The following is a 21,084-nucleotide window of genomic DNA, read 5'->3' as shown; positions in this document are numbered from 1 at the left end:
GACTTTGAAGCATGGCTAGTGGCTTAGAGCATTTCACACCATGAATGGTCACCCTGAAATGTCACAGAAACTTCTGGAGCCTAGCGCACAGCAATCTGGTAAAATTGATCCTAGCAGAGCACAGTTTGTTGTTTGAGCACCGGACAGACCAAAGAATCAGATTTTCCCTATTCCAGTGATCTTCAAATGCAGCAAGGGTAAAGAAAGGAATCATTGAGTGAAAGTACATAGAAGGAAATGGTTTTACTTAAAGTTCGGGTTGGTTCGGTTCACTTCTGTGGGTGTCTCAGTTCATACAGGACATCTGGTTTGGCTGTCTTTGATACATTCTTAGATTCACAGAAGCTAAGGGTTGGGAAGGACCACAAAGATCATCTAGTTCCAACCTCCCTACCATGGGTAGGGACACCTCCCACCAGCCCAGGTTGCTCAAGGCTTCATCCAACCTGGCCTTAAACACCTCCAGGGAAGGGGCATCCACAGTTTCCCTGGGCAACCTGTTCCATGACTGCGAAGAATTTAATCTACTCAAGCTTCAGTGCTTTCCCTCTCACCCTATCACTACATGCCCTCCTTCTTCAGGAAATACACCCTCCCTTGCTTTTCCTCCCTCCTGTAACAAAGGCATAGGTAGATGGTGAATATTTTAAGACCTTGTTGTGCCATGGACCAGCAAGAGCGAGTGTTTTTTATGATCCACCTGACAGAGGAGCCAGGGTGAATGATTCTCCAGTATCTGTGTATTTTTCCTTGTGCATACAAGAGTGGCAGTAATTAAACTTGCTGTCAGGGGAGAAGCTGCCATGCATGTCATCTGCTCACGTGCCATCCCACCTCCGCCACTCCCCTTGGCGCTTCAGAGGCATCCGGACACATCCAGCCTTGCAGCTGTCGCTAATAAAGGGTGAAGGAGTTTGGCAAGTGTTTTGTCTCTTGCCTTTTCACATAGTGCAAGAGCTGCTCTTCTCAATGAGTCCCTGGTGGCTTCGGATTCTGTTTTACTGGAATAATCTGTCTGTGAGCAGAATAATTTAATTGCACTTTTCAGCACAACACAAGAGGAAAAAGGAGATATTCCCCCCCCAGTACACACTTACTTCCTCCAATAGGTGCCAACAGACTTCCTTATAGTGACATTATAGTCAGAAAAGAGGTTGTGAAAATAACACAATGCTGTCCTGTATTTATTCACCCTTAATCACTTCCCAATTGAACTGGCTCAAGTTCAGGCACTTCTACCTGTCACTGCTGACAGCTCCACCTGGCATGTCACAGCCACGATAGGTTCTCTGGCAGCTGAAATCCCGATGACAAAACTCACTCATGATTCATGTGGCAAAGGGATCTCAGCAAGTGTGTGCAAATTAGACCCATTTATTCTTCCACAGTCAGAGCAAGCCATAAACCTGCCCTCCCACTTGTACTTGATGCAGCTCACATGATCCTTGCTTTCCTTGCATGCTCACTTACATAGTGGCTTGCTCTGACAGCTGGTTCCAGTACCCCAGAGAGATTGGGCTCAGATACACATCCTGCACCAATATATATTAATGATGGAGACTGTCCTTAAGCCTGTCATTTAACACCCTTCCTCCTCCATGTCTACCCCAGTATCAACATGCCCAGCTCAGCTGAACTCCTGCAGGCGAGACTGAGAATCCTGCCCTGCCTATTCAGGTGATCCACCTCTCCTGGGTGTGTGGAGCTTACCCCCTGCTCTGTGAACAAGACTTTACCAAAGGGCCCATGCCTCAAGCCCTGAGAGCAGCAAGGAGGCCAGCAGACATCCCATATATGCTGATCTTGACACCCCTCTCTTCTCTCTGCTACATGAAAGCTCTAGGGCACTCCTAGAGCTGCTGTTTACTGAAACTACTATTTTTTCCCCTTGTCCCTTAAATTGCTTTTATCTGGTCATGTCAGACATGGCGAATGCTGACACCCTGCTTTTTAGCCTGAGGTGTTCATAGGAATTAATAACTTCAGCCTCAGCAGGAGGAGCATTACCTGCAGTGCAGTTTACCAGGCTGTGGAGCATTCTGGGTTTTTGAACAGAATGTCTGTACAGCCAGGCCTCAATGTTGATAAGGAGACAGTCAAGCAGTCCACAGTGGGTGCCAGCCACAAAGACTTTGCTAATGCTTCAGGCTTGTTTTTCCTCCCTCAGCCTGGCTGTTTAATCTTCCACCATGATAGACTGGCAAGGGAGATGACTTTGAGAAAATGACTGCTAACACCCTGGAAGTTTGAGGGGTGGCCTGGTACAAACACTTCCCCTGCTGAGGTTCTGGGCAGCTGTTGGCAGCAGTGCTGACAGCAGCGTTTGGAGAGTCCAGAGCCTGAATGGTGTTTGGTATACACATTGTTGCCATGTGCAGGACCAGCCCGACCCTCTGTCTTGTGCTCTCTCCAGCTTCAGGTTGGTCATGCTGGGCTGCTTGCAGGCTGTATTTCCCTGGTGTTTCCCCTGCCCTGCAGGAGGCTTCTCATTAACTCAGGAACCCAAAAATCAGCCTGAACTCTGTACTGCTCCACATGCATTAAAAGATCAGAAGAGGGTAAAAATGCAGAGGGGAGATACAGTAATAAACACAGCTTGTACTTTCCCACACGGGTTTAGGGTTTGCCTTAGTATGTCTTGCAGTTTGTGTACAGTATTGTAGCTTGCTCCTCTTTGTTTTGAGGAGCTTTATATTCACATTTCCTTTGTTCTTCAGTGCTTATGGCAAGTCAGAGCCCTTAGTTTGTCCTGCTGCCCTTTGTTCGTGGTTCAGTTGGTTTTCCCTTTCTTTGTTGTTGTATTAAACCTTGGCTAGAGTATCCTGGCTTCAGAGACTCTCTCTGCAGCACAGCCATAGGCTTTGTGATCTTTCTCATGTTGCATGTTCAGGAGAGTTCTTTGCCTATTGACCCCATTAACTGTGTGTTTAAAACCCGATTTATGTGGAAGAGGGAGACTGTGGCACTTGTGCTAAACCCTGGGGGACTTCAGGAAGTGGTATGAATAGTCCATGAGGAGATGCTCCATTACCCTGAAGTAGCCAGAAAGGGGAGATGCATGTGCACTTGAGCATACACTCCTGCTTACAGTGAGAATGAATCCAAACAGTGGCCTGATTGAAAGGCAGAACTTCTAGAGCTTCACCAGTAAAGCACAGCATTATTTGCCCCTTCTCTTCACACTGCAGTTCCCTTCCTCTGAGCGGGAGTCAGCTGGCCTGCACAAGGCTGACAGGGCAAAGAAGACTGAGGGGTGGTTAGACATTTCCTCATTTGAAGAAGAAATCCATATGCATGTTGTCAGTAGCTGGACTGCTGTCTGGGAGTCTGGGGCACCACAGTGCAATTAAAGTCCAAAGAAGGGCTGTCATCCCAGCCACACACATGGCAAGATCAAACTGCTTTGCCACAGCTGGTAGGCCCTAGGTGTGCACAGGCTCCAGAACATAATCACCACTGACTTCTCAGCACTTTGCAAAGATGTCTGAGAGCTGGCACAGGAGCACTGCAGATACCTGGAGAGTGCTTGCCTTCATGTGGAAGCTGGAGACTCAGTTCTGGCCCCCCATACACCTGGACAGTGAAGCAATACCATCTCCCTTAGTCTCAGCTTTGTTGCTGTACAAGTGTAGAGTCAGGTGCTTTCAACTGCTTTTCATTCCATTTTTCAGAGATGCTCCCTGCCATCTGCCTCCTCAGGCTTTAAAGGATGTTGGGGTGCCTGTAGATGACAAGAGTCATACCTTTGTCTTCCAGAGGAGTTTGGACTTATGTCATTAATGATTTAAGACCTGGTCTAGGACTGCTACATTCTGTGAGGGCTTGGTACAGAGTGTTCCTGCCTGGGCAGAGGCAGTTATATCCATCCAGAGAGATTTCATGTTGTGGTGGGTAATGGCTGTTCTGTTTGAAAGTCACTGCAGAAACATGAACAGTCTGGAGACTGATTTTCAGACAGGCTGTGCTTTGCTCAGCCTCTCTACTCTGCCCTGCTGAGGCCTCAGCTGGTGGACTGTGGCCACTTCTGGGCTCCCAAGTTCAAGAAGTGTGGGGACTGCTTGAAAAGGAGGAGACTTGACAGGGTGCTTGGTTACATGGACTAGTTGATTGGGTGGTGTTGGGTGATAGGTTGGACGCGATGATCTTGAAGGTTTCTTCCAACCTGGTTTATTCTATAAGTGAGACAGGCTTGGAAACTATTATAAAAGGGTATGGCAAAAAGCTACAAAGATGAACAGGGGACTAGAACATCTCTCTTGTGAGGAAATGCTGAGAGAATTGGAGCCTTCTGGCCTGGAGAGGATGAGACCGAGGGGAGATATTAGCAATGCTTATAAATACTTCAAGGGTGGGTGTCAGGAAGATGGGCACAGTCTTTTTTTCAGTGATGCCCAGTAACAGGGCAAGAGACAACAGGCACAAACTTGAGCATAGGAAGCTCTATCTCAACATGAGCAGGAGCTTCTTTAGCTTGAGGGTGGTGGAGCACTGGACCAGGCTGTCCAGAGAAGCAGCAGTCTCCATCTCCGGGGTCATCCCCAGCCCTTCTGGATGCCGTCCTGTGCAGCCCACTCTGAGTGAACCTGCTCTGGCAGTAGGGTTGGACACGATGATCTGCAGAGGTCACTTCCAACCCCTGTCATTCTGTGATGCTGTGATTGTGTGACACACCTTAGTGCCATATCTGAGAAGCAGAAGCCTCACAGGTGGTTTTGGTGTAGGCTATCATGGAGGAGGGCAATGACCACAGAGGTAGTGTTGCCTGAACTTGAACTTAGCCTCAAGTATTATTGCATACATCTCCACAAGAGGAGGTGGTTCATTGCAAGAGGCACTGCACTGTGACTGGGAGCCTGAGTATTCCATTTCCCTGTTAGCTCTTTGGTCAAACATTTTAAAGGTTATAGTTGTGCGGGGGGTGGGGGGGAACAACACCCAAACCAAACAAACAAGAAAATAGATTTCTGTGAGAGTAAAAGAGCTTTGTGCTTTTGACCGTGTTTGAAATAATGTAAGGCTTTCTCTGATGCTGTTGTGACATTTCAACTAGCAATTTCTTGAAAGCCTCTAAACTGATGCAGACTTCTTTTAAGCCTGAAATTACTCTTTGACTGAAAACACACTCCCTCTAGAAAATAAATATAATGTGTTGGTGTAAAGTAGCATAGCTGAAGTTTGTCTTTGCATCCAGGTTTATAGACAGAAGGATGTGCTCATCTTCCATAGCTATTAGTTCAGTTCTCCATGCAAAAGTGTTGGGGTTTTAGGTCCTGGGTTATTTTTTTAAAGCATGTAAATCAATACTATAAATCATTCCTGGAGTGCATTCTGAGCCCTGTGCTGACACCTGCAGAGGATCTCTCTCTCTCCCCTCTCCCTTCAGCTTTAAGTAACTTGAAAGGGTACACAGTAATAACATTGACTCAGAACATTTATGAGCATGAAAAATGCAACATACATATGCCTGTAGTGCAGCCTTTCATGTGCTTCATTTTGCATAATGTTGTTAGCATCCTCTTCTTCTAATTCTGCAGGCTTGTTTTTGAAGTCTGGACACTGTCTTTATCTTTTCTTGCTTCCTTTGCCACCTGGCTTCTGACCACGTCATTGGTTTGAAGGAGCTAATATCTGAAATTGGTTGAAGACCTAGACAAGTGTAGAGTCTTGCATCTGGGAAAGAACAGCCCCATGGACAAGTAGAGGCTGGGGAAAGGGGTCTGGCAGTCCTGGTGGCCAGAAGGATGCCCATGAGACAACAATGTGCCCTTGTGGCCAAGAAGGCCAAGGACATCCTGGGGTGGATTAGAAAGGCTGTAGGTTTTAGGTCTAGAGAGGTTTTCCTGCCCATCTGCAATATTGTGGTCTGGGTCCCTCAGTTCAAGAAGGACCTCAGGGAACTGCCTGAAAAAGTCCAGTGCAGAGCCACAAAGACGGGGAGGAAAGGCTGAGGGAGCTGGGTCTCTTTAGCTTGGAGAAGAGGAGCCTGAGGGGTGACCTCATTCATGTTTATAAAGATGTGCAGGGCAGTGTCAGGAGGATGGAGCCAGGCTCTGCTCAGTGATGTTCAATGATAGGACAAGAGGCAGTGGGTGCAAGCTGGAGCAGAGGAGGCTCCTTGTGAACATAAGGAAAAACTTTTTCACTGCCCAGAGAGGTTGTGGGATCTCCTTCTCTGCAGACATTCAAAACCTGCATGCATGCATTCCTGTGTGACCTGTCCTAGGTGACCCTGCTCTGGCAGGGAGTTGGACTGGATGATCTGTGGAGGTCCCTTCCAGCCCCTAACATCCTGTGACTGTGTGATTCATTCCATGGTACTCTGGCAGCATCATTACAAACTTTCTTTTTCTTTCTCTTTTGTTGCCACCTTTAATTTATGCCTGTTGGTTTCCTCAAAAGAAGGAGGTTTTATGAGCTTCTTATTCTATAACAGTAAGCATAAGTAAGACACAGTGTGAGAAGAAAAGCCGTGGGGATGTGCTCCTGTAAAGCACAGGCTGCTTCTGCCTGCCTAGACACTTTAAAGCGACACGATCATATCAGTTGATTGGCAATTTATCATTTACTTAAGGTTTTTCTTTGCACAACTGAGTCCTAAGCAGAAGCACCAGCAGACTACAGTTCACATCATCCACAGTTGTTCATCTGGCCAAACACAACCCAGGAATAAGACCTTTGGGTCATCTTTCATATCCATAAGGGTCTGAGTCTGAAGTGCTGAGCAGTCTTAATAAATACTTTTGCTTGTGCTGTTGTGTGCAACCATTTCTTCATTTCTAGTGAGGGAACAGCAACAACAGCAAAACCATTGCTAATGTGATAAACTTCATGCCTCAAATGCAGTTCATATTCATGAACAAAACTTACTGACACTTCCCAAAGGTGTCCTCAGCTACTGTCCAGTGCTGTGTCGTCCAACTTGCAGCTTCAGTTTCTATTCAAGGTGTTTTGCAAGGTTCTCCAATGCCTGACTTTTGAGTTACAGAGTGCACTGGATTGTAAGGGATGGTTAAAGCTCATCTAGCCCAACCCCCCCTCAGGGACATGCCCAACTAGATCAGGTTGCTCAGAGCCCCATGAAGCCTAACTGTGAATGTCTCCAGAGATGGGGCTTTCACCACCTCCTTGGACAACCTGTGCCAGTGTTCCACCCCCTCATAGCAAAGAACTTCCTCCTAACATCCAATATAAATCTACCCTGCTCTGATTTAAAAGCATTGTCTCTTGTCCTGTCACCATAGGCCCTTATAAAAAGTCCCTCCCCAACTCTCCTGTACCTTCAGGTACCAGGCAGCCTCTCTAAGGTCTCCATGGAGCCTTCTCTTCTCCAGGCTCAACAACCCCAACTCTCTCAACCTGTCCACATAGGAGAGGTGCCTCTGATCATTTTTACAGCCATTCTCTGGACCCTCTCCCTCAGGTCTATGTCCTTCTTGTGTTGGGGACTCCAGTTCTGGACACAGCATTCCAGGTGAGGTCTCACCAGAGGAGAGTAAAGGGGCAGAATCCCCTCTCTTGATCTGCTGGCCACTTAAATATCCTGGGTCAGTGTATTCACATCTGAAAACAACTTCTGTTTTGCATCTAGTGAAGAAGACCCAAGACAGGAGTTATGTTTCTCAGAAAAACAAATAGAATCATAGAATCATTCAGCCTGCAAAAAAAACCCTTGAGATCATCAGGTCCAACCATTAGCCCTGCTCTACCAAGTTCACCACTAAACCACATCACTAAGCACCACATCTAAACAACCTTTAAACACATCCAGGGGTGATGACTCAACCAAATGTCTGTATGTCAAGAATCTACTGTTCCTGGGAATGGAAATTTGCTCAGTTCCTTTGAGCAGATACTGTAGGTGGAGAGTAACAATTGGGGGCATAAGAACTAAGTGCTGCCTCACAAGATGCAAGCCTGTGGTGTTGAGTTGGATGTGGGTAGCAAGGTAGCTCTCAGGGGGATCCAACTAGTGAAGTTCCTTGGGAGCAGGATGTCTGTAGGCTGTTCTCTGTAGTCTTTAAAATACCTTACCCCAAAGCCCTGTTTGAAGTGCACTTATCTTTTCCTCTTTCTTTGGTTCTTTGTGCTAAGGATGGAGAGGTAGCTTTTCCTGCCAGGACCATAATGCAAATAGTCAAGGTCATTGCCACTCAGAAAGGGAGGAAAAAGAAACTAGCAACTCTCTGGAGTTTCTCAAAACACTGAGAAATGTATTATTCATGCTGCTGTGAGAGTGTGTCACTGGTCCTTAATCAGGCTTCTAAGCTCTAATTCATGCTGGAATGTTTCAGGCCATTAAAGTAGGCTCAGCAGTGTAAGTTCAAAGGCCCAAACTTCACCCAGAAAGTTCTCAATATTTTATTTCTTTTGTGCATAAGGAAGTTAAATGCAAGTCTCTGTTCTCAGGTGATCTTGAAATGGTGCAGTTTGTGCTAGCAAATCTACCCCCCTTGGTTTTCCTCACCTCGCTGTTAAACCTGCCAGGCTGGCATTGTTTAGCCTGGACTAAAGAAGGCTCAGGGGAGACCCTATGGCTTTCTACACCTTGCCTGAAAGGGGGTTGTAGAGAGGTGGGGATCAGTCTATTCAAGCAAGTAACAGTGACAAAACAAGAGGGAATGTCTTCAAGTTGCACCAAGGGAAGTTTAGGTTGGATATTACGAAGTTGTGAGGATTTGGAGTAAGCTGCCCAGGGAGGTGGTGGAGTCCCCATCCCTGGAGGTACATAAGAGTTGTGTAGATGTAGTGCTTAGGGACATAGTTCAGTCAAGGACTTGTCAGTATTAGGCTAATCATTTGACTTGATGATCCTAAGGGTGTTTCCCAATCTAGGCAATTCTGTGATGTTGATAAGGGTTGGGTTTTGTCTTCATCCTTGGATGAGCTGAGTCTCCTGTTTGTCAGTGTGGAAATGCCACAGACCCAGAGGCTGAGGGGACTTTCAGGAGGCATCTTTCCAGGTGGTGTTTGCAGTACAGCACATGTGGCTCTCTGACCCAAGTTTTGCCTCAATATGCTATGTGTTTACCATGGGCTCTCTCTCTCTTTTATTTCCCCCAAATCAGTTTAGAACGTTTCATTTACTGAGTCAGTGGGTTTGCATATGAGCAGCTAATCACCAGCCAGGGTGGGTTCTAAAGCCAGAAAGCAAGGTGCCATCGAGCCAATTTCTACCTGCAAAGCTTAATTGATTTCTCAGTGATGTTTCTAGCTTCTGAATATTTTGCTACTGCTTTAACACAGAGAGAAATGTTGGATGCCTGATGTGAGGGCTATGCCACCAACAGCCCTGATTCAGATGTTTCCAAATGTGCCACTGCACTACTTACAGGACACATCACGTATGTGGTACCATCTGCCATCATCGACAGCGTATTCTGTAGAGTGAATGCCAGCCCCATTCAGAAGTCCTTACTATGGTATCCAGCTCATCATCTGCTCTGGTTCACTTCAGCAGGTGTGAAAAGACCTGGACTGCCCCGCTGTGAAGCTTTGAAACCATGGCAATCGCAGCCAAAAATGCCCATTTGGACACAGTGCCAATCGATTCACTCAGAGCCAGTTCATTACGGTCTGCATATTGCACTCTGCCAACGAGCTGATCTCCCACATCCAATGCCAACTGCTTCTTTCCTTCAAACAGCTGACATGTGTGCAAAGGCATCCATTCCAATTCAGCAATTGCTTCAGCTTTTGCTCTAGTGTTACGCTAATAGCTCTCAAAGGCTTGCTCTTTTCTCACTTCTGATCGTGTAGATGTTGCCTCTTATGGTCTGGCAGGGCTCCAGGAGAGGCAGAGGTCTGACAGCTCCTGCATAGTAGGAGCTTCAGGGCTTTACATATCTCAAATTCTGAACTGTCAACATGGCACAGTGGACTTTCTCCAGTTTGCCTGGATTAGAAATTACATTACAGCAGAGTTGGCATTAGGGTCCTAAAAGTGTTTCACCTGGGGACAATCAGTAAGAAGATTTTCTTTCTCTGCTAGAGGTTGAATACTTCCACCATGAGATAGGAAAAGCAGGCAGAATCTGTCTGTTGCTAGAAATGGAGATGAATATTCTGTGCTGTCAAAGCAAGCAAGAATGAAATGTTATCAGGTATTCCTCTGTAAAATGCACATTTCATTCCCAGCCTCCTGACATAAGTGTTGGGTTTGAAGTGTTAGAAACCAGAGGCCTGGTTTTTTAACATGTGTGGGTGCCAGAAACTGTGCTGAATGCTTTCTTCTGTCCAGAAAATCCAGTCTTCATGTAGCTTTAAAAAAATGTTCCTTAAGTATTCTCAGCTTTACTGGACAATGAGATGAGACCCAGCTTCTGCATGTCATACATGTGTGTATTTTACTCAATCACAGAGTGCTTTGGGTTGGAAGGGACCCTTAAAGGTCGTCTTGTCCAACCTCCCTGCATTGAGCAGGGACTCCTCCAGCTAGATCAGGCTGACGAGGGCCCCATCAAGTCTGATCATGGATGTCTCCATGGATGGGGCCTCAAGCACAGCCCTGGGCAACCTGTTCAGTATTTCACCACTCATGGTGCAGAACTTCCTCCTGATGTCCAACCTAAATCTCCCCTGCTCCAGTTTCAAACCATTGCCCCTTGTCCTGTCGCTCCAAGCCCTTCCAAACAGTCCCTCCCCACTCTTCCTGTAGGTCCCCTTCAGGTATTGAAATGCATCTCTAAAGTCTCCCTGGAGCCTTCTTTTCTCCAGGCTGAACAGCCCCAGCTCTCTCAGTCTGTCTTCATAGGAGAAGGTGCTCCCAGCCCTCTGATCATCTTGGTGGTCCTCCTCTGCACCCGCTGCAGCAGGTCCACTTCTCTCTTGTGTTGCTCTCTTGGTGTTATGCTCTTCATCAACAAAAAGCTATCTCTGCTTCCCAGAAAATGTGGATTATCTCCATGCATTGTGGATTCTGCTCCTAGCATGTTGTAGAAGGGACTGGGTTTCTCTTCACACAGTGAGGGGTAGGAAGTTACAAAATGAGGGATAGAAAGTTATAAAATGAGAGGTTGAAAGTCATAAAGTGAAAACACTACTCAAGGATAAATGCCTGGAAATGGACTCACATTAAACCTACCAAAAATGTTAGGAGAGTGCTTCTCTAAGGTATTTTAATTAATAATAAATGTAATTATTACTGAAATTTAATTGGAAAGTCTGCAGAAATTTGGAAAGAGGCAAGGGAAAACTGATTTTTAAGAAGAGTGTCTGGGGCATGAGGATGTGATTACTAATGATGCCTGCTTATTGCAGCTATTCTCCTTGTGCATGTGCTGCTGCCAGAATATATAAGTTTACTGCTGGAAAAGTTGTCAGTCTTCACTTGAATCACTTATGTGGCATCTTAAGGGAGTTTGATCTTTGTACTGCTGATAATGGGGTTGGACTAGATGATCTCCAGAGGTCCCTCCCAAGCCCTACCATTCTGTGATAGTAGTGGTAGATAATTAGCTTATCCCTTGGACATTACAGACAGGTATGTGAAAGCAGAGAGGTATTTGGACTCAACCTTACCAAAGAGGAAGGCCAGTAGTTCCAATATTAAACATCATCATGATAGATATTACAGGCTTCCACATCTGAGGAGCTTCCTAAATGCATTACAGGAGTGTGAGAGAGGGAGGATCAGCTTTTTCCCAGTAGAAAACAAACAAATGAAAGAAGCATTGGGAATGTTGTTGACTTCTGGCTGATGTTTGTGATGTTGAATCTCCTGTGTCCTCTTTCTTCTAGCTACGAATGTCATGGCTCATCCGTGGAGTCTTGCTGGGAAATATCTCCCTGGTGCTGGTGGAGAACAAGACAGGAAAGGAGCAGAGCCGAATGTTCTGGCATTCAGAAAGCAGCGAAGGTTTGGGAATATGGCAGTGGATGACCTTTCCTCTCCCAGATGTACTGGACAGGTATGAGTCTTCTCATCATTCTCCTTCATGCTGATCTGTCATTTCACCACTAGATGCCTGGCAGTGAAAGGGCCAGTGTTACTCCTGGAAGTTGTTCCCTCAGGGAGGTGAAGCACTTGGTCACCAGGAGAAATCTTCTGCTAGAGGCAGGTGTCTTGGCCTGGCAGAGGAGGGAGAGCTTTGCTTTTTTACAACATTCCCATGCGTGAAAATAAGGCACAAATGAGGCCAAGTATCAAAAGCAAGGCTATGCATTAAAGGATAAATCAAATGGAAGAGATGACAGGAGAAAAGGGAGAGAGGGAGAGGGGAAATGAAGAAAGAGGGAGAAAGAGCAGGAAAGGAATTATATTATCACCCCACAAGACACTTTTCTGTCTTTGCCTGGAGGAGGTCTGAGGAAGGGTGCTGCCAAGTCACTTCATCAGCTTGGAGGAAGGGAGAGAGAGAGAGAAAGATCCCAAAATTCAAGTCCTTTGTGGCTTGTGTTGTCCAAGGGTGCTGGCAAGTCCTGTGATGTTTCCGGTGTGTGCTGTTTTCAGTGGAGGCCTTCTCTCTTGCAGAAGGCACAGCATGGTCCTTTGGTGGTGGTGGGGAGATACCCTGGGTTGCTGCTGCCAGGCTGAGCCATGGGGGTGTTCCCCCATAAGCTGGTATAACTCAGGGGTTTTATTCAGTACTTTTTTGCAGCTCCCCCCCTTGGCCCCTCACCCTAGTCCCACTGTCTTCCAGGTCTGGCCTCCAGGGAGTCTTCCTGTATGCTTGCAGGGATCCTACACACAGGGGTGGGCCACTGCCCAGTTCAGACATCATTACACATCCCTGGGCTGATCAGGCCAGGTGGGGATGTGTTGCATAATCTTTCCACCATCTCCCCCTTCAGGGGTAGCTTCAGTCCTGATAGGTAGAGATGATGATGCACGTTCCAAGGGTCTTCCACCACACCCCTCAGGCAGCTGTCTCTGGGGAAGCAAAGGTGACATTGTTGAGGCGTTCTTAAGGCTGATTTACAAGAGAGGACTCTCTCAGGGAGGAATGTGAATAGTTGAATAGTTAGAACAATTCTAGAACAATTTTAGAACTCCTGAGTGGTGGTCTTGGTTCACAGATTGGGTCAGTGAGCAGTCTACAGCAAGGTGTTTAAATGTCTGTGTTTCCATTTCATCAACCGGCAATAATAATTCTCCTCACACACTGTTTTATGTAGCATGTTCAATCCTCTTGTGTGGTTCACTGGAGCTGGATGTGAGCTCCATAGCTGATGGGGTTTTTTTCTGGGCATCAAATTCCCCAGTGTTCAGTGTGAGGATGAAAGATTGAAGAAGAACTTGCTGCAAAATCAAACAAGGATGCATCTGAACACCTTGGTGTTTACTATAGCAGGAGGCTCAGCTTAATAAAGGACTGTCTCCTTTATGACAGTACTCTGGCTTTAATCATAAAAGGTTGTCTGGTAGCAGAGGCTCAGCCTGGTGGCATATGCTTATCTAAGGAGTGTTGGTTTAGCTGTTTCTTACAAGCTGGCTTTGAGACAATACTCTAGTTTACTTTTGTGTGTGTGCTCTGGCTTATACTGTTTATGGAGAAGACAAAGGCATACTTCACCCCCTGCTGCCCTGGCCCCTCGGCTGTGCCATTCGTGTTGTGATCACTAAGTGTCCTTCCTGGTGGCTTTTTTGCAAGTCTGTGCCCTAGAAAGAATGGATTTCATTAAGAGCTATTTTGCCTCTTAAGAAGTTTGAGCAAACATTGTGTTGAATGTCTTTTATCTTGCCGGCTCTCGGGGAGGCAGGTAGGCTGCCAGTCCAACGCCTGGGTCTTGAATGCATAATTAATAGGTGTGCGTCAAAGAGGGAAGGAATACCGGCACTGGGCTTCTTGTGCAGGCACTGCTGAAGCACCAGTTGTGAAAACACCTGCTTGCTTCACCCCCCTCAGCTGCATTTCCTTTGAAGAATGGTGTATTTGGCCATTATTATTTATGCCATTTATTTCCTAATGGTGACAGGGGAATGTTTTGTACCTGAATTATTCTGTGCTCTTCTACTATTGCTTTCTTTTGAATTCTCTCTGGTTGCACAGTCAGGCAGAGAATACTTTGATCTTAGGAGCCAGGCTAGCAGTGGTTCTTGTGGCAGATTCAAGTGCTAACATGGTGCTGACTATGATGAATGAGGGGCTGACACCTTTGCTTTCCCATCACTACCAGAGAAAGCAGGATTCACTGGAGGAAAGGAGTGTGTTGGAGACTAAGACAGAAGCAAGGAACACTTGGAAGTTTTGGTGTCTCTTGAAAAGTTATTGTCCTTATTTATTCACAGAAAGTGCACTGTTTCAGTGATCATTTCTTTTTCCCCCAAGATCAGTTGAGTTGAAACTAATCTTTCCTGGCAAGAAGGGAATCTGTGAGACATCCTTCTCACCATCTCAAAACCTGTTTCTTAGGAAATCTGGCCTGGTGTAGAAATTGGGAAGGAGCTCTATGGAAGCATGCACCAAAGTGGTACAGGGAGAGAAATGACAGTTTCCTTGAACTGTAGAAAGTATTTAATTGATGTGAACACAGTGCTGGTGCTGCTGTGAGCTTGCTGTGCCTTGCCTTTCCTAATTGGTTCCTGTGGCAGTTGCTGTGAGGGCTTGTGTTAGAAGAAGCGTGGTATCACATATATTCCTACAGGAGGAGGTGAAACTTTAAATCACCTCACAGAGTCTTGAATAAAGCACACCAGTGTAGCTGTTCCACACAGATTTGAAGCACATCCCATTGTGATTGGGAAGATGAGTGGAAAGTGTTATTAATAACAAGATAATATGCTCTAAAGCTGCTCAAAAGCGTGCTTGTTCAAAAGCTGCTTAGCCATAATTTCCATGTTTGCCTTATAAAATTTCAGAATCATTAGGAAGACTTCCAAGAAATTAGATCAGCTCTATCTTTAGAAACAGACATTTCTTAAATGTTTGGTATCCCTCAGGCTGTTGGAGGAAATGATATTTTGGCAGAAAATCACAGCTAGAACATTTCAGGTGATTTGGCAAGGACAGAAAGTAGGGAGGAGTATGACAAAGAAGCTAAAGTGGGGCTGGAGATGTGTTAGATTCTAGCACTGCATGAGCCTGGGCAGCCCTGGACACATGCTTTAATTTCCAACAGGGACAGGATAGACTTCTTTCTTCTTTCTTCCCATTTGATCCTTAGGAAAGCATCCTATTGTAAGTCACCCTGTGTGAGGTCCTGCCTTTTCTGCCTGGACTTAAAGGAGGCTGAAGTCCTGGCTCTTTTGCATCTTCCCAAAGGTAGCTATCCTTCCTCACTCTGGAAGGTGCTGGCAAAGCACTCTTGAGAGTCGGTTCCTGTGGTGTGTGCATTAACAGAGCTCTAACCCAATTCCACATGCTCACTGTCTTCTGTGTGTGGGAGAGGAAAGGCAAAGGGCCTGTGGGGCCATCAAAAGACCCACAATTAAAGGAGCCAGTTGTGGGCAAGAGTTCCTTGAACTGTTGGATGAACAGATTATACCTACCAGAGGCAAAAGGCGGTGTCCAGAGCTATTGTCTTTTAACTTGCCACTTAAATACACTCCAAGTGAACTAACAATCCTTGTTGTGCCTGTTTTGGCCCCCATGGAGTCACCTGCCCCACACTGACGGACATTACCTGCAAACAAGACAGCTGCACAGATGAGTGAAAGCTGGAGAGCTAGGCACAATCTACACATGAATGCACAGCTAAAGAGTTTGGGTTGAGAGTAGAGAACTGGGATGTTGTCAAATTGTTTTATTCATTATTTTATGAAACTGTGTATTTGCATCCAGCTCTGGAGCCCCCAACACAGGAAGGACATGGAGGGGGACTTTTTGTTAGGGCCTGTGGTGACAGAACAAGAGGCAATGGCTTTCAACTGGAGCAGGGGGTGGGTTTAGATTGGACATTAGGCAGAAGCTCTTACTAGGAGGGTGGTGAGACCCTGGAATGGGTTGCCCAGAGAAATTGTGGATGCCTCATCCCTGGAAGTGTTTAATACCAGGAGGCTTTGATCACCCTGGTCTAGTGGAAGATGTCTCCGTCCTTGGCAGGGGGGCTGGGACAACTCAAGCCATTCTTTGATTCTCTGATGGGAATTGTTTGTTTGTTCTGCAATGATAAGTGATGAGCCTGTTGAGGATTGTTCTCTTTTAATTTGACATAAGTGCAAGCAGGGAGCAGAGCTGTGAAAGCTCTTTCTCAGTTGGTAGTTTGGGTTTGCTTTTTTTATACATTTGGTTTTGCTTAGTAAGTAAATGTGAGCTTAAATTTTAATAATGATATAGTCATGGGAATGGGACAGCAAGAGCAAACAGAAGCCTGATGTAATTGAAATTGAATGATTTGTCTAGCTAATAATTAGACATTCTGTTAGTTTAACAGGGTGGTTAAGGTATATCACATAGATAAAATGCAAACACATGTAGCAGAGTGACTCTCTGGAGCTTACCTATAGGCTGATGCTTATTATCACCAATCTGCCCAGCAACTGTTCTGCTGCACAGTGTAAAAGGTGGGAAAGGATTAGCTCAAATAGTCTGAAACCTGGCTAGAAAAATAAAACTAATTCCAATTCTTCTGATTTCTGCTTCATTGGTGAAGCTGAGGTCATCCACATGGAACAACCACGTTCTGTGGGTCTGTCTACCACCTGCTTGGAGTTGCCTGGAAGTGGACTCCACATCAGGCAGGTCTAGCTCTGGTCTTTAAGGTCTATGTGCAGTGCTGAATCCACCCTTTTGTTTAAAGTTTTCACTCTCATTTCTTTGAGAGGAACCTGATAATTGTTACCAGCAACCTGTCCAGTCTCTGTACAGTCTTCTGATAGAAGAAGATTGCACAGGAATATAAAATGAATGTGAGTGTGCCTGCTGGATAGAAAGGTTTCTTTGGCTTCCTTTTGTAGGTTTCTTTATTTTTAGGATTAGAAGGTCTGAATTTGTAGCCAGTATGATGCAGTAGTGGCCAGATGGGCGAAGGAGGGTTGAGAGGAGTTTCCTTGAAAGTAAATTTTCAGTCCTAAGTAGCAGCATCATTTGCCTTGTCATTGACAGCAAGACTAGGTGTGTGTCCTTAAACAGGGCAGCACACTCAGAAAGAGAAGAAACATTTCCTTTGATCCCATTGCTCAGAGTGCTTCAAAATTATTTTCTTGGTGCTGACCTTCTCCTGAACACAGGCTGCTCAATATTTTTATGATGGAAGAGAAGAATGTATGAGAATATCTGAGGGCTGGGTGTCAGGAAGGAAGGGACAGCCTGTGACAGGACAAGGCACAATGGACGTAAACTACAGCACAGGAAGTTCTACCTCAATGTGAGGAAGAACTTCTCTACTGTGAGGGTCCCAGAGCCCTGGAGCAGGCTCCCCAGGGAGGTTGTGGAGTCTCCTTCTCTGGAGCCTTTCAAGACCCATCTGGATGTGCTCCTGTGTGACCTGCCCTAGATTCTATGGTTCTGCTCTGGCAGGGGGGTTGGACTTGAGGATCTCCAGAGGTCCTTTCCAACCCCTGACATCCTGTGAGCCTGTGTAATGTGACTTACCTGAGGAAGAAAACAAAAGATCTACCGGTTTAAGTTACCCCAGAAGGTGATATTCCATTGCAACAACTCAAAAATCCTCTCCAGATGATTGTACTTTCTTTAAACTGGCTTCTGTACCTCTTTCATCTTGCTGACTTGCTGGATTTTTATGAAGTAGACTAATGCCCAGCAGTTTTTCATCTTTGTGTCAAAATGGGTTTCCCTTTCACTCTTTGGGAGTGAGGTCCTTTGTTCTGTTTGGCTCCCTTAGCAGCTCTGATCTCAATGGCAGTCAAAGCAGCTGGGGACCCTCTCACATACTGCTGCAGTAAAAAGAGCAGGGAAAGTTGTCTCGTGGTCACACAGCTCTGCTGTGTTTCTACCAGCTGCAGCTAAGCACTTCTCTTGTCTGTTAATGTGTTCTTGCTATGCTCTGTCTCTCCTTCACACTCCTTTCAGATTTTCTTTCCAGTAAGTTTGTGGGCATCAGGGTTCTCCTCGAGGAAGGAAAAGGAAAGTTCTTGGCAATGTTGTGTACCCAAAGGCTTGTTTGTCTCATGTTATTCCTGAACTTTCCTTCTGTTCTGCTATGATGAAGCAGGGACCCTGCACAGAAAGCAGTCCTATGTCTTCCTATACATCACTGCCTATCTATTAGCTGGTCACATCTGCCCCCAGATCTCTTTCTTCCTATATACATCCAAGAAGCCTGTGATGCTCTCTCATAGTCCCACATCTCTTTGATAAAAACAGTGAGATTTCGTGTCCATATCACTGCTCTTCTGCTTTGTGGCATTAACAATGTCTGCTACTGTCCTTCTTCTGAAACAGACTTATTCTGCTGATGGCTTTTTTGTTCATCTGAAAAAACAAGAGGCTTTGGTGACTGTGTGTGCAGGGTACCTGTGGCAGTTTTGTACCTGCACATATTCTGCCTGCTTGCTTTTAATAACACCTTTGAACCTCAACTTTTGTTGCTAGCTATTAAGTAATTCCCTGCATGGAAATTCTGCCACTGGAACTGAGTTTGGTTAGCATGCTTATATTTCTGCAAATAATCTCATTCCATCTAGGTATGACTTTTATCCCAAACAGTAACTATACCTGTGTGAGGTGAGCTAACAATGCATCATTTGTAACAGAGGAGTTAATGGGAACCTGGATGTAATAAGGGTTAGTGACCTGAAACTTCCCCATCCCATAAGTACCTTGATCTCGAGCAGGTTCAGCCATAATTATTTTAGCTAGGTAGAGAAATCAGTTCCATCAGAGGCAAAACATTGCAAGTTATGAAGGGGATCTGTATGTACAGGCATGCCATGATCCTGGCACTGCACGGGGCATTGAGTACAAAGGAGATGAACGCTCACTCTGGGTTAACAATCCCTGTCCTTGTGGGGAAAAGGAAAGAAAGAAGGAAAAAAAGGAAAGAAAAAAATAATGATGAACCTTCCTAAAATAATGGCATGAAGATGGCTGCCTCAGGCTGGCTAATGGAAACCTGAAGTGTCTGTGTGAGCCAGGGAGACTGCTTGGGTGGAATATGGAGTTGTTACTGAAGGGAGGGAGCTGCAGAATTGGCATAAAATCAGCTTTCAGAGGCCTTCACTTCAAGGACAGCGGTTTTTATTTCCCTCCACACAGAGAAGGGTGTAATACACCCAAGCCCTAACATTTCTGTGTGACAGAATGGAAAGATAGGTGAGACAAGCAGAAAGATTTGTCCTCATGGACACTATACAAACATAACTATAGCTGTATTGTCACATTTTTAGCCTCAGACTGAGGGGGGAAAAATAAGTCAGCAGAAAAAACCACCTGAACAGAAAACCCAAGATGATGTAATAAAGTTCAAATACTGGCCACACTGAAATAGAATCAGAGAATCATGGAATGGTCTGGGTTGGAAGGGACCTCCTAAGGTCATCCAGTCCAAGCCCCTCTGCAGTCAGCAGGGACATCCTCAACTAGATCAGGTTACCCAGAGCCCTGTCGAGCCTCATCTCAAATATCTCCAGGGATGGGGCCTCACCTACCTCCCTGGGCAACCTGTTCCAGTTTTCCACTACCCTTAGCAAAGAATTTGTTCCTAACATCCAACCCAAGTCTGCTCTGCTCTAGTTTTAAGCCATTGCCCCTTGTTCTGTCACTGCAGGCTTTTGTAAGCAGTCCTTCTGCAGCCTTCTTGTAGACCACCTCAGGTACTGGAAGGCTGCTATTTAGTGCCTCCCTGGAGCCTTTTCTTCTCCAGCCTGAACAACCTCAGTTCCCTCAGCCTGTCCTCATAGGAGAGGTTCCCCAACCCCCTGATCATTTCCATGGCCCTCCTCTGGACCTGCTCCATCCATGTCCTTCCTGTGTTGAGGGCTCCAGAGCTGGATGCAGCACTCCAGGTGAGGTCTCACGAGAGCAGAGCAGAGGGGCAGAATCACCTCTCTCCATCTGCTGGACACAACAATAAACCCCAAGTTTCAAAGATCCAGATGAATACTACAGTCCAGGGGAATACTACAGTCCAAGAAGCTTTGATGTTACCCTGTTCCTGTCAGATTTAACCGGGTTGCAATATGCTTGGTCCTACCTTTCAGGGACCTACCTGTGATCTCTACCTTGGTTCTACCTTTCTGCATTCCAGCTTCACAGGTTGGGCCAAAGAAACAAACCAAACCAAGTTTGTTTGTTATGCTTTTGTTGCCATTTCTTATCTGCAGCTCAGAAGTGTTTGATCAGCAGTCACCCTTGAGTGGTTTTTGAATTTATGTAAAACTTATATCCTTCAGACAGCTGAGCTGATGTTCCCCAAAGGGGAGATTTGAATTGGGTTTGTTTATTTGTCCACCTGGTACAGCATTTCCCATCTGCCTCAAACAGGTTTGTTTGGTTTTTTCCTTCAAAAAGGCCTTTGGATGAGTTGCATTCACAGCTCAGCTGACACTGGGCTCTGCAGGGTGGAATTTGTACTTTGCAATTCTCATGCATCTAAGGAACTTTTTTTCTAGCCATGCTCCTAGGGTCAAAGAAAAGAAAGATAAGAAGTAATTTGCACCAGTCCTCAAGTAATGATTTTTCTAATATCCAAGCTATTCAAGGCTGCCCAGGGCAGTGGTTGAGTCATCATCCCTGCTTGTATTTGACAGCTGTCTAGATATGGTGCTCCAGGATATGGTATAGTGGTGGTCCTGGTAGAGTTAGATAATCAGATACTCATTGGAAGGGACCCTCAAATGTCATCTTGTCCAACCTCCCTGCAGTGAGCAGGGACAGCCTCAGCTAGATCAGGTTGCTCAGGGCCCCATCGAGTGTGACCTTGAATGTCTCCAGGGGTGGGGCATCCATCACTTCTCTGGGCAACCTGTTCCTGTGTTCTACCACCCTCATGATGAAGAACTTCCTCCTAATGTCCAGCCTAAACTTACTCTGCTCTGGTGGAAAACCCTCCGCCCCTCGTCCCACCTCTACAAGCCTTTGGAAACAATCCCTCCCCAGCCTTCCTTGTAGATCCCCTTCAGGTACTGAAATGCTGCTAGAAGGTCTTCCTGGAGCCTTCTTTTCTCCAGGCTGAACAACCCCAATTCTCTCAGCCTGTCTTCACAGGAAAGGTGTCCTACCCCTCTGCTCATCTTTGTGACCCTCC

General features: G+C 45.9%; 1 protein-coding gene across 1 annotated transcript in view; it reads left to right on the top strand.

Annotated features, from left to right (window-relative positions):
• ALK (ALK receptor tyrosine kinase) overlaps positions 1-21,084 on the top strand; it is a 319,074-nt gene that overhangs the window by 246,600 nt on the left and 51,390 nt on the right. Inside the window, exon 9 of the mRNA XM_068153686.1 lies at positions 11,737-11,906. Within this exon, the coding sequence (XP_068009787.1) occupies positions 11,737-11,906 (170 nt within the window). The remainder of the gene's footprint in view (positions 1-11,736; positions 11,907-21,084) is intronic.

This window comes from Melanerpes formicivorus, unplaced genomic scaffold, assembly GCF_026170545.1.
Source record: "Melanerpes formicivorus ecotype bairdi unplaced genomic scaffold, bMelFor1.0.p_v2 SCAF_26, whole genome shotgun sequence".
Classification (NCBI taxonomy): domain Eukaryota; kingdom Metazoa; phylum Chordata; class Aves; order Piciformes; family Picidae; genus Melanerpes; species Melanerpes formicivorus.
Note: the sequence above shows the minus strand (reverse complement) of the source record. Positions and strands in the feature narration are given on the sequence as shown.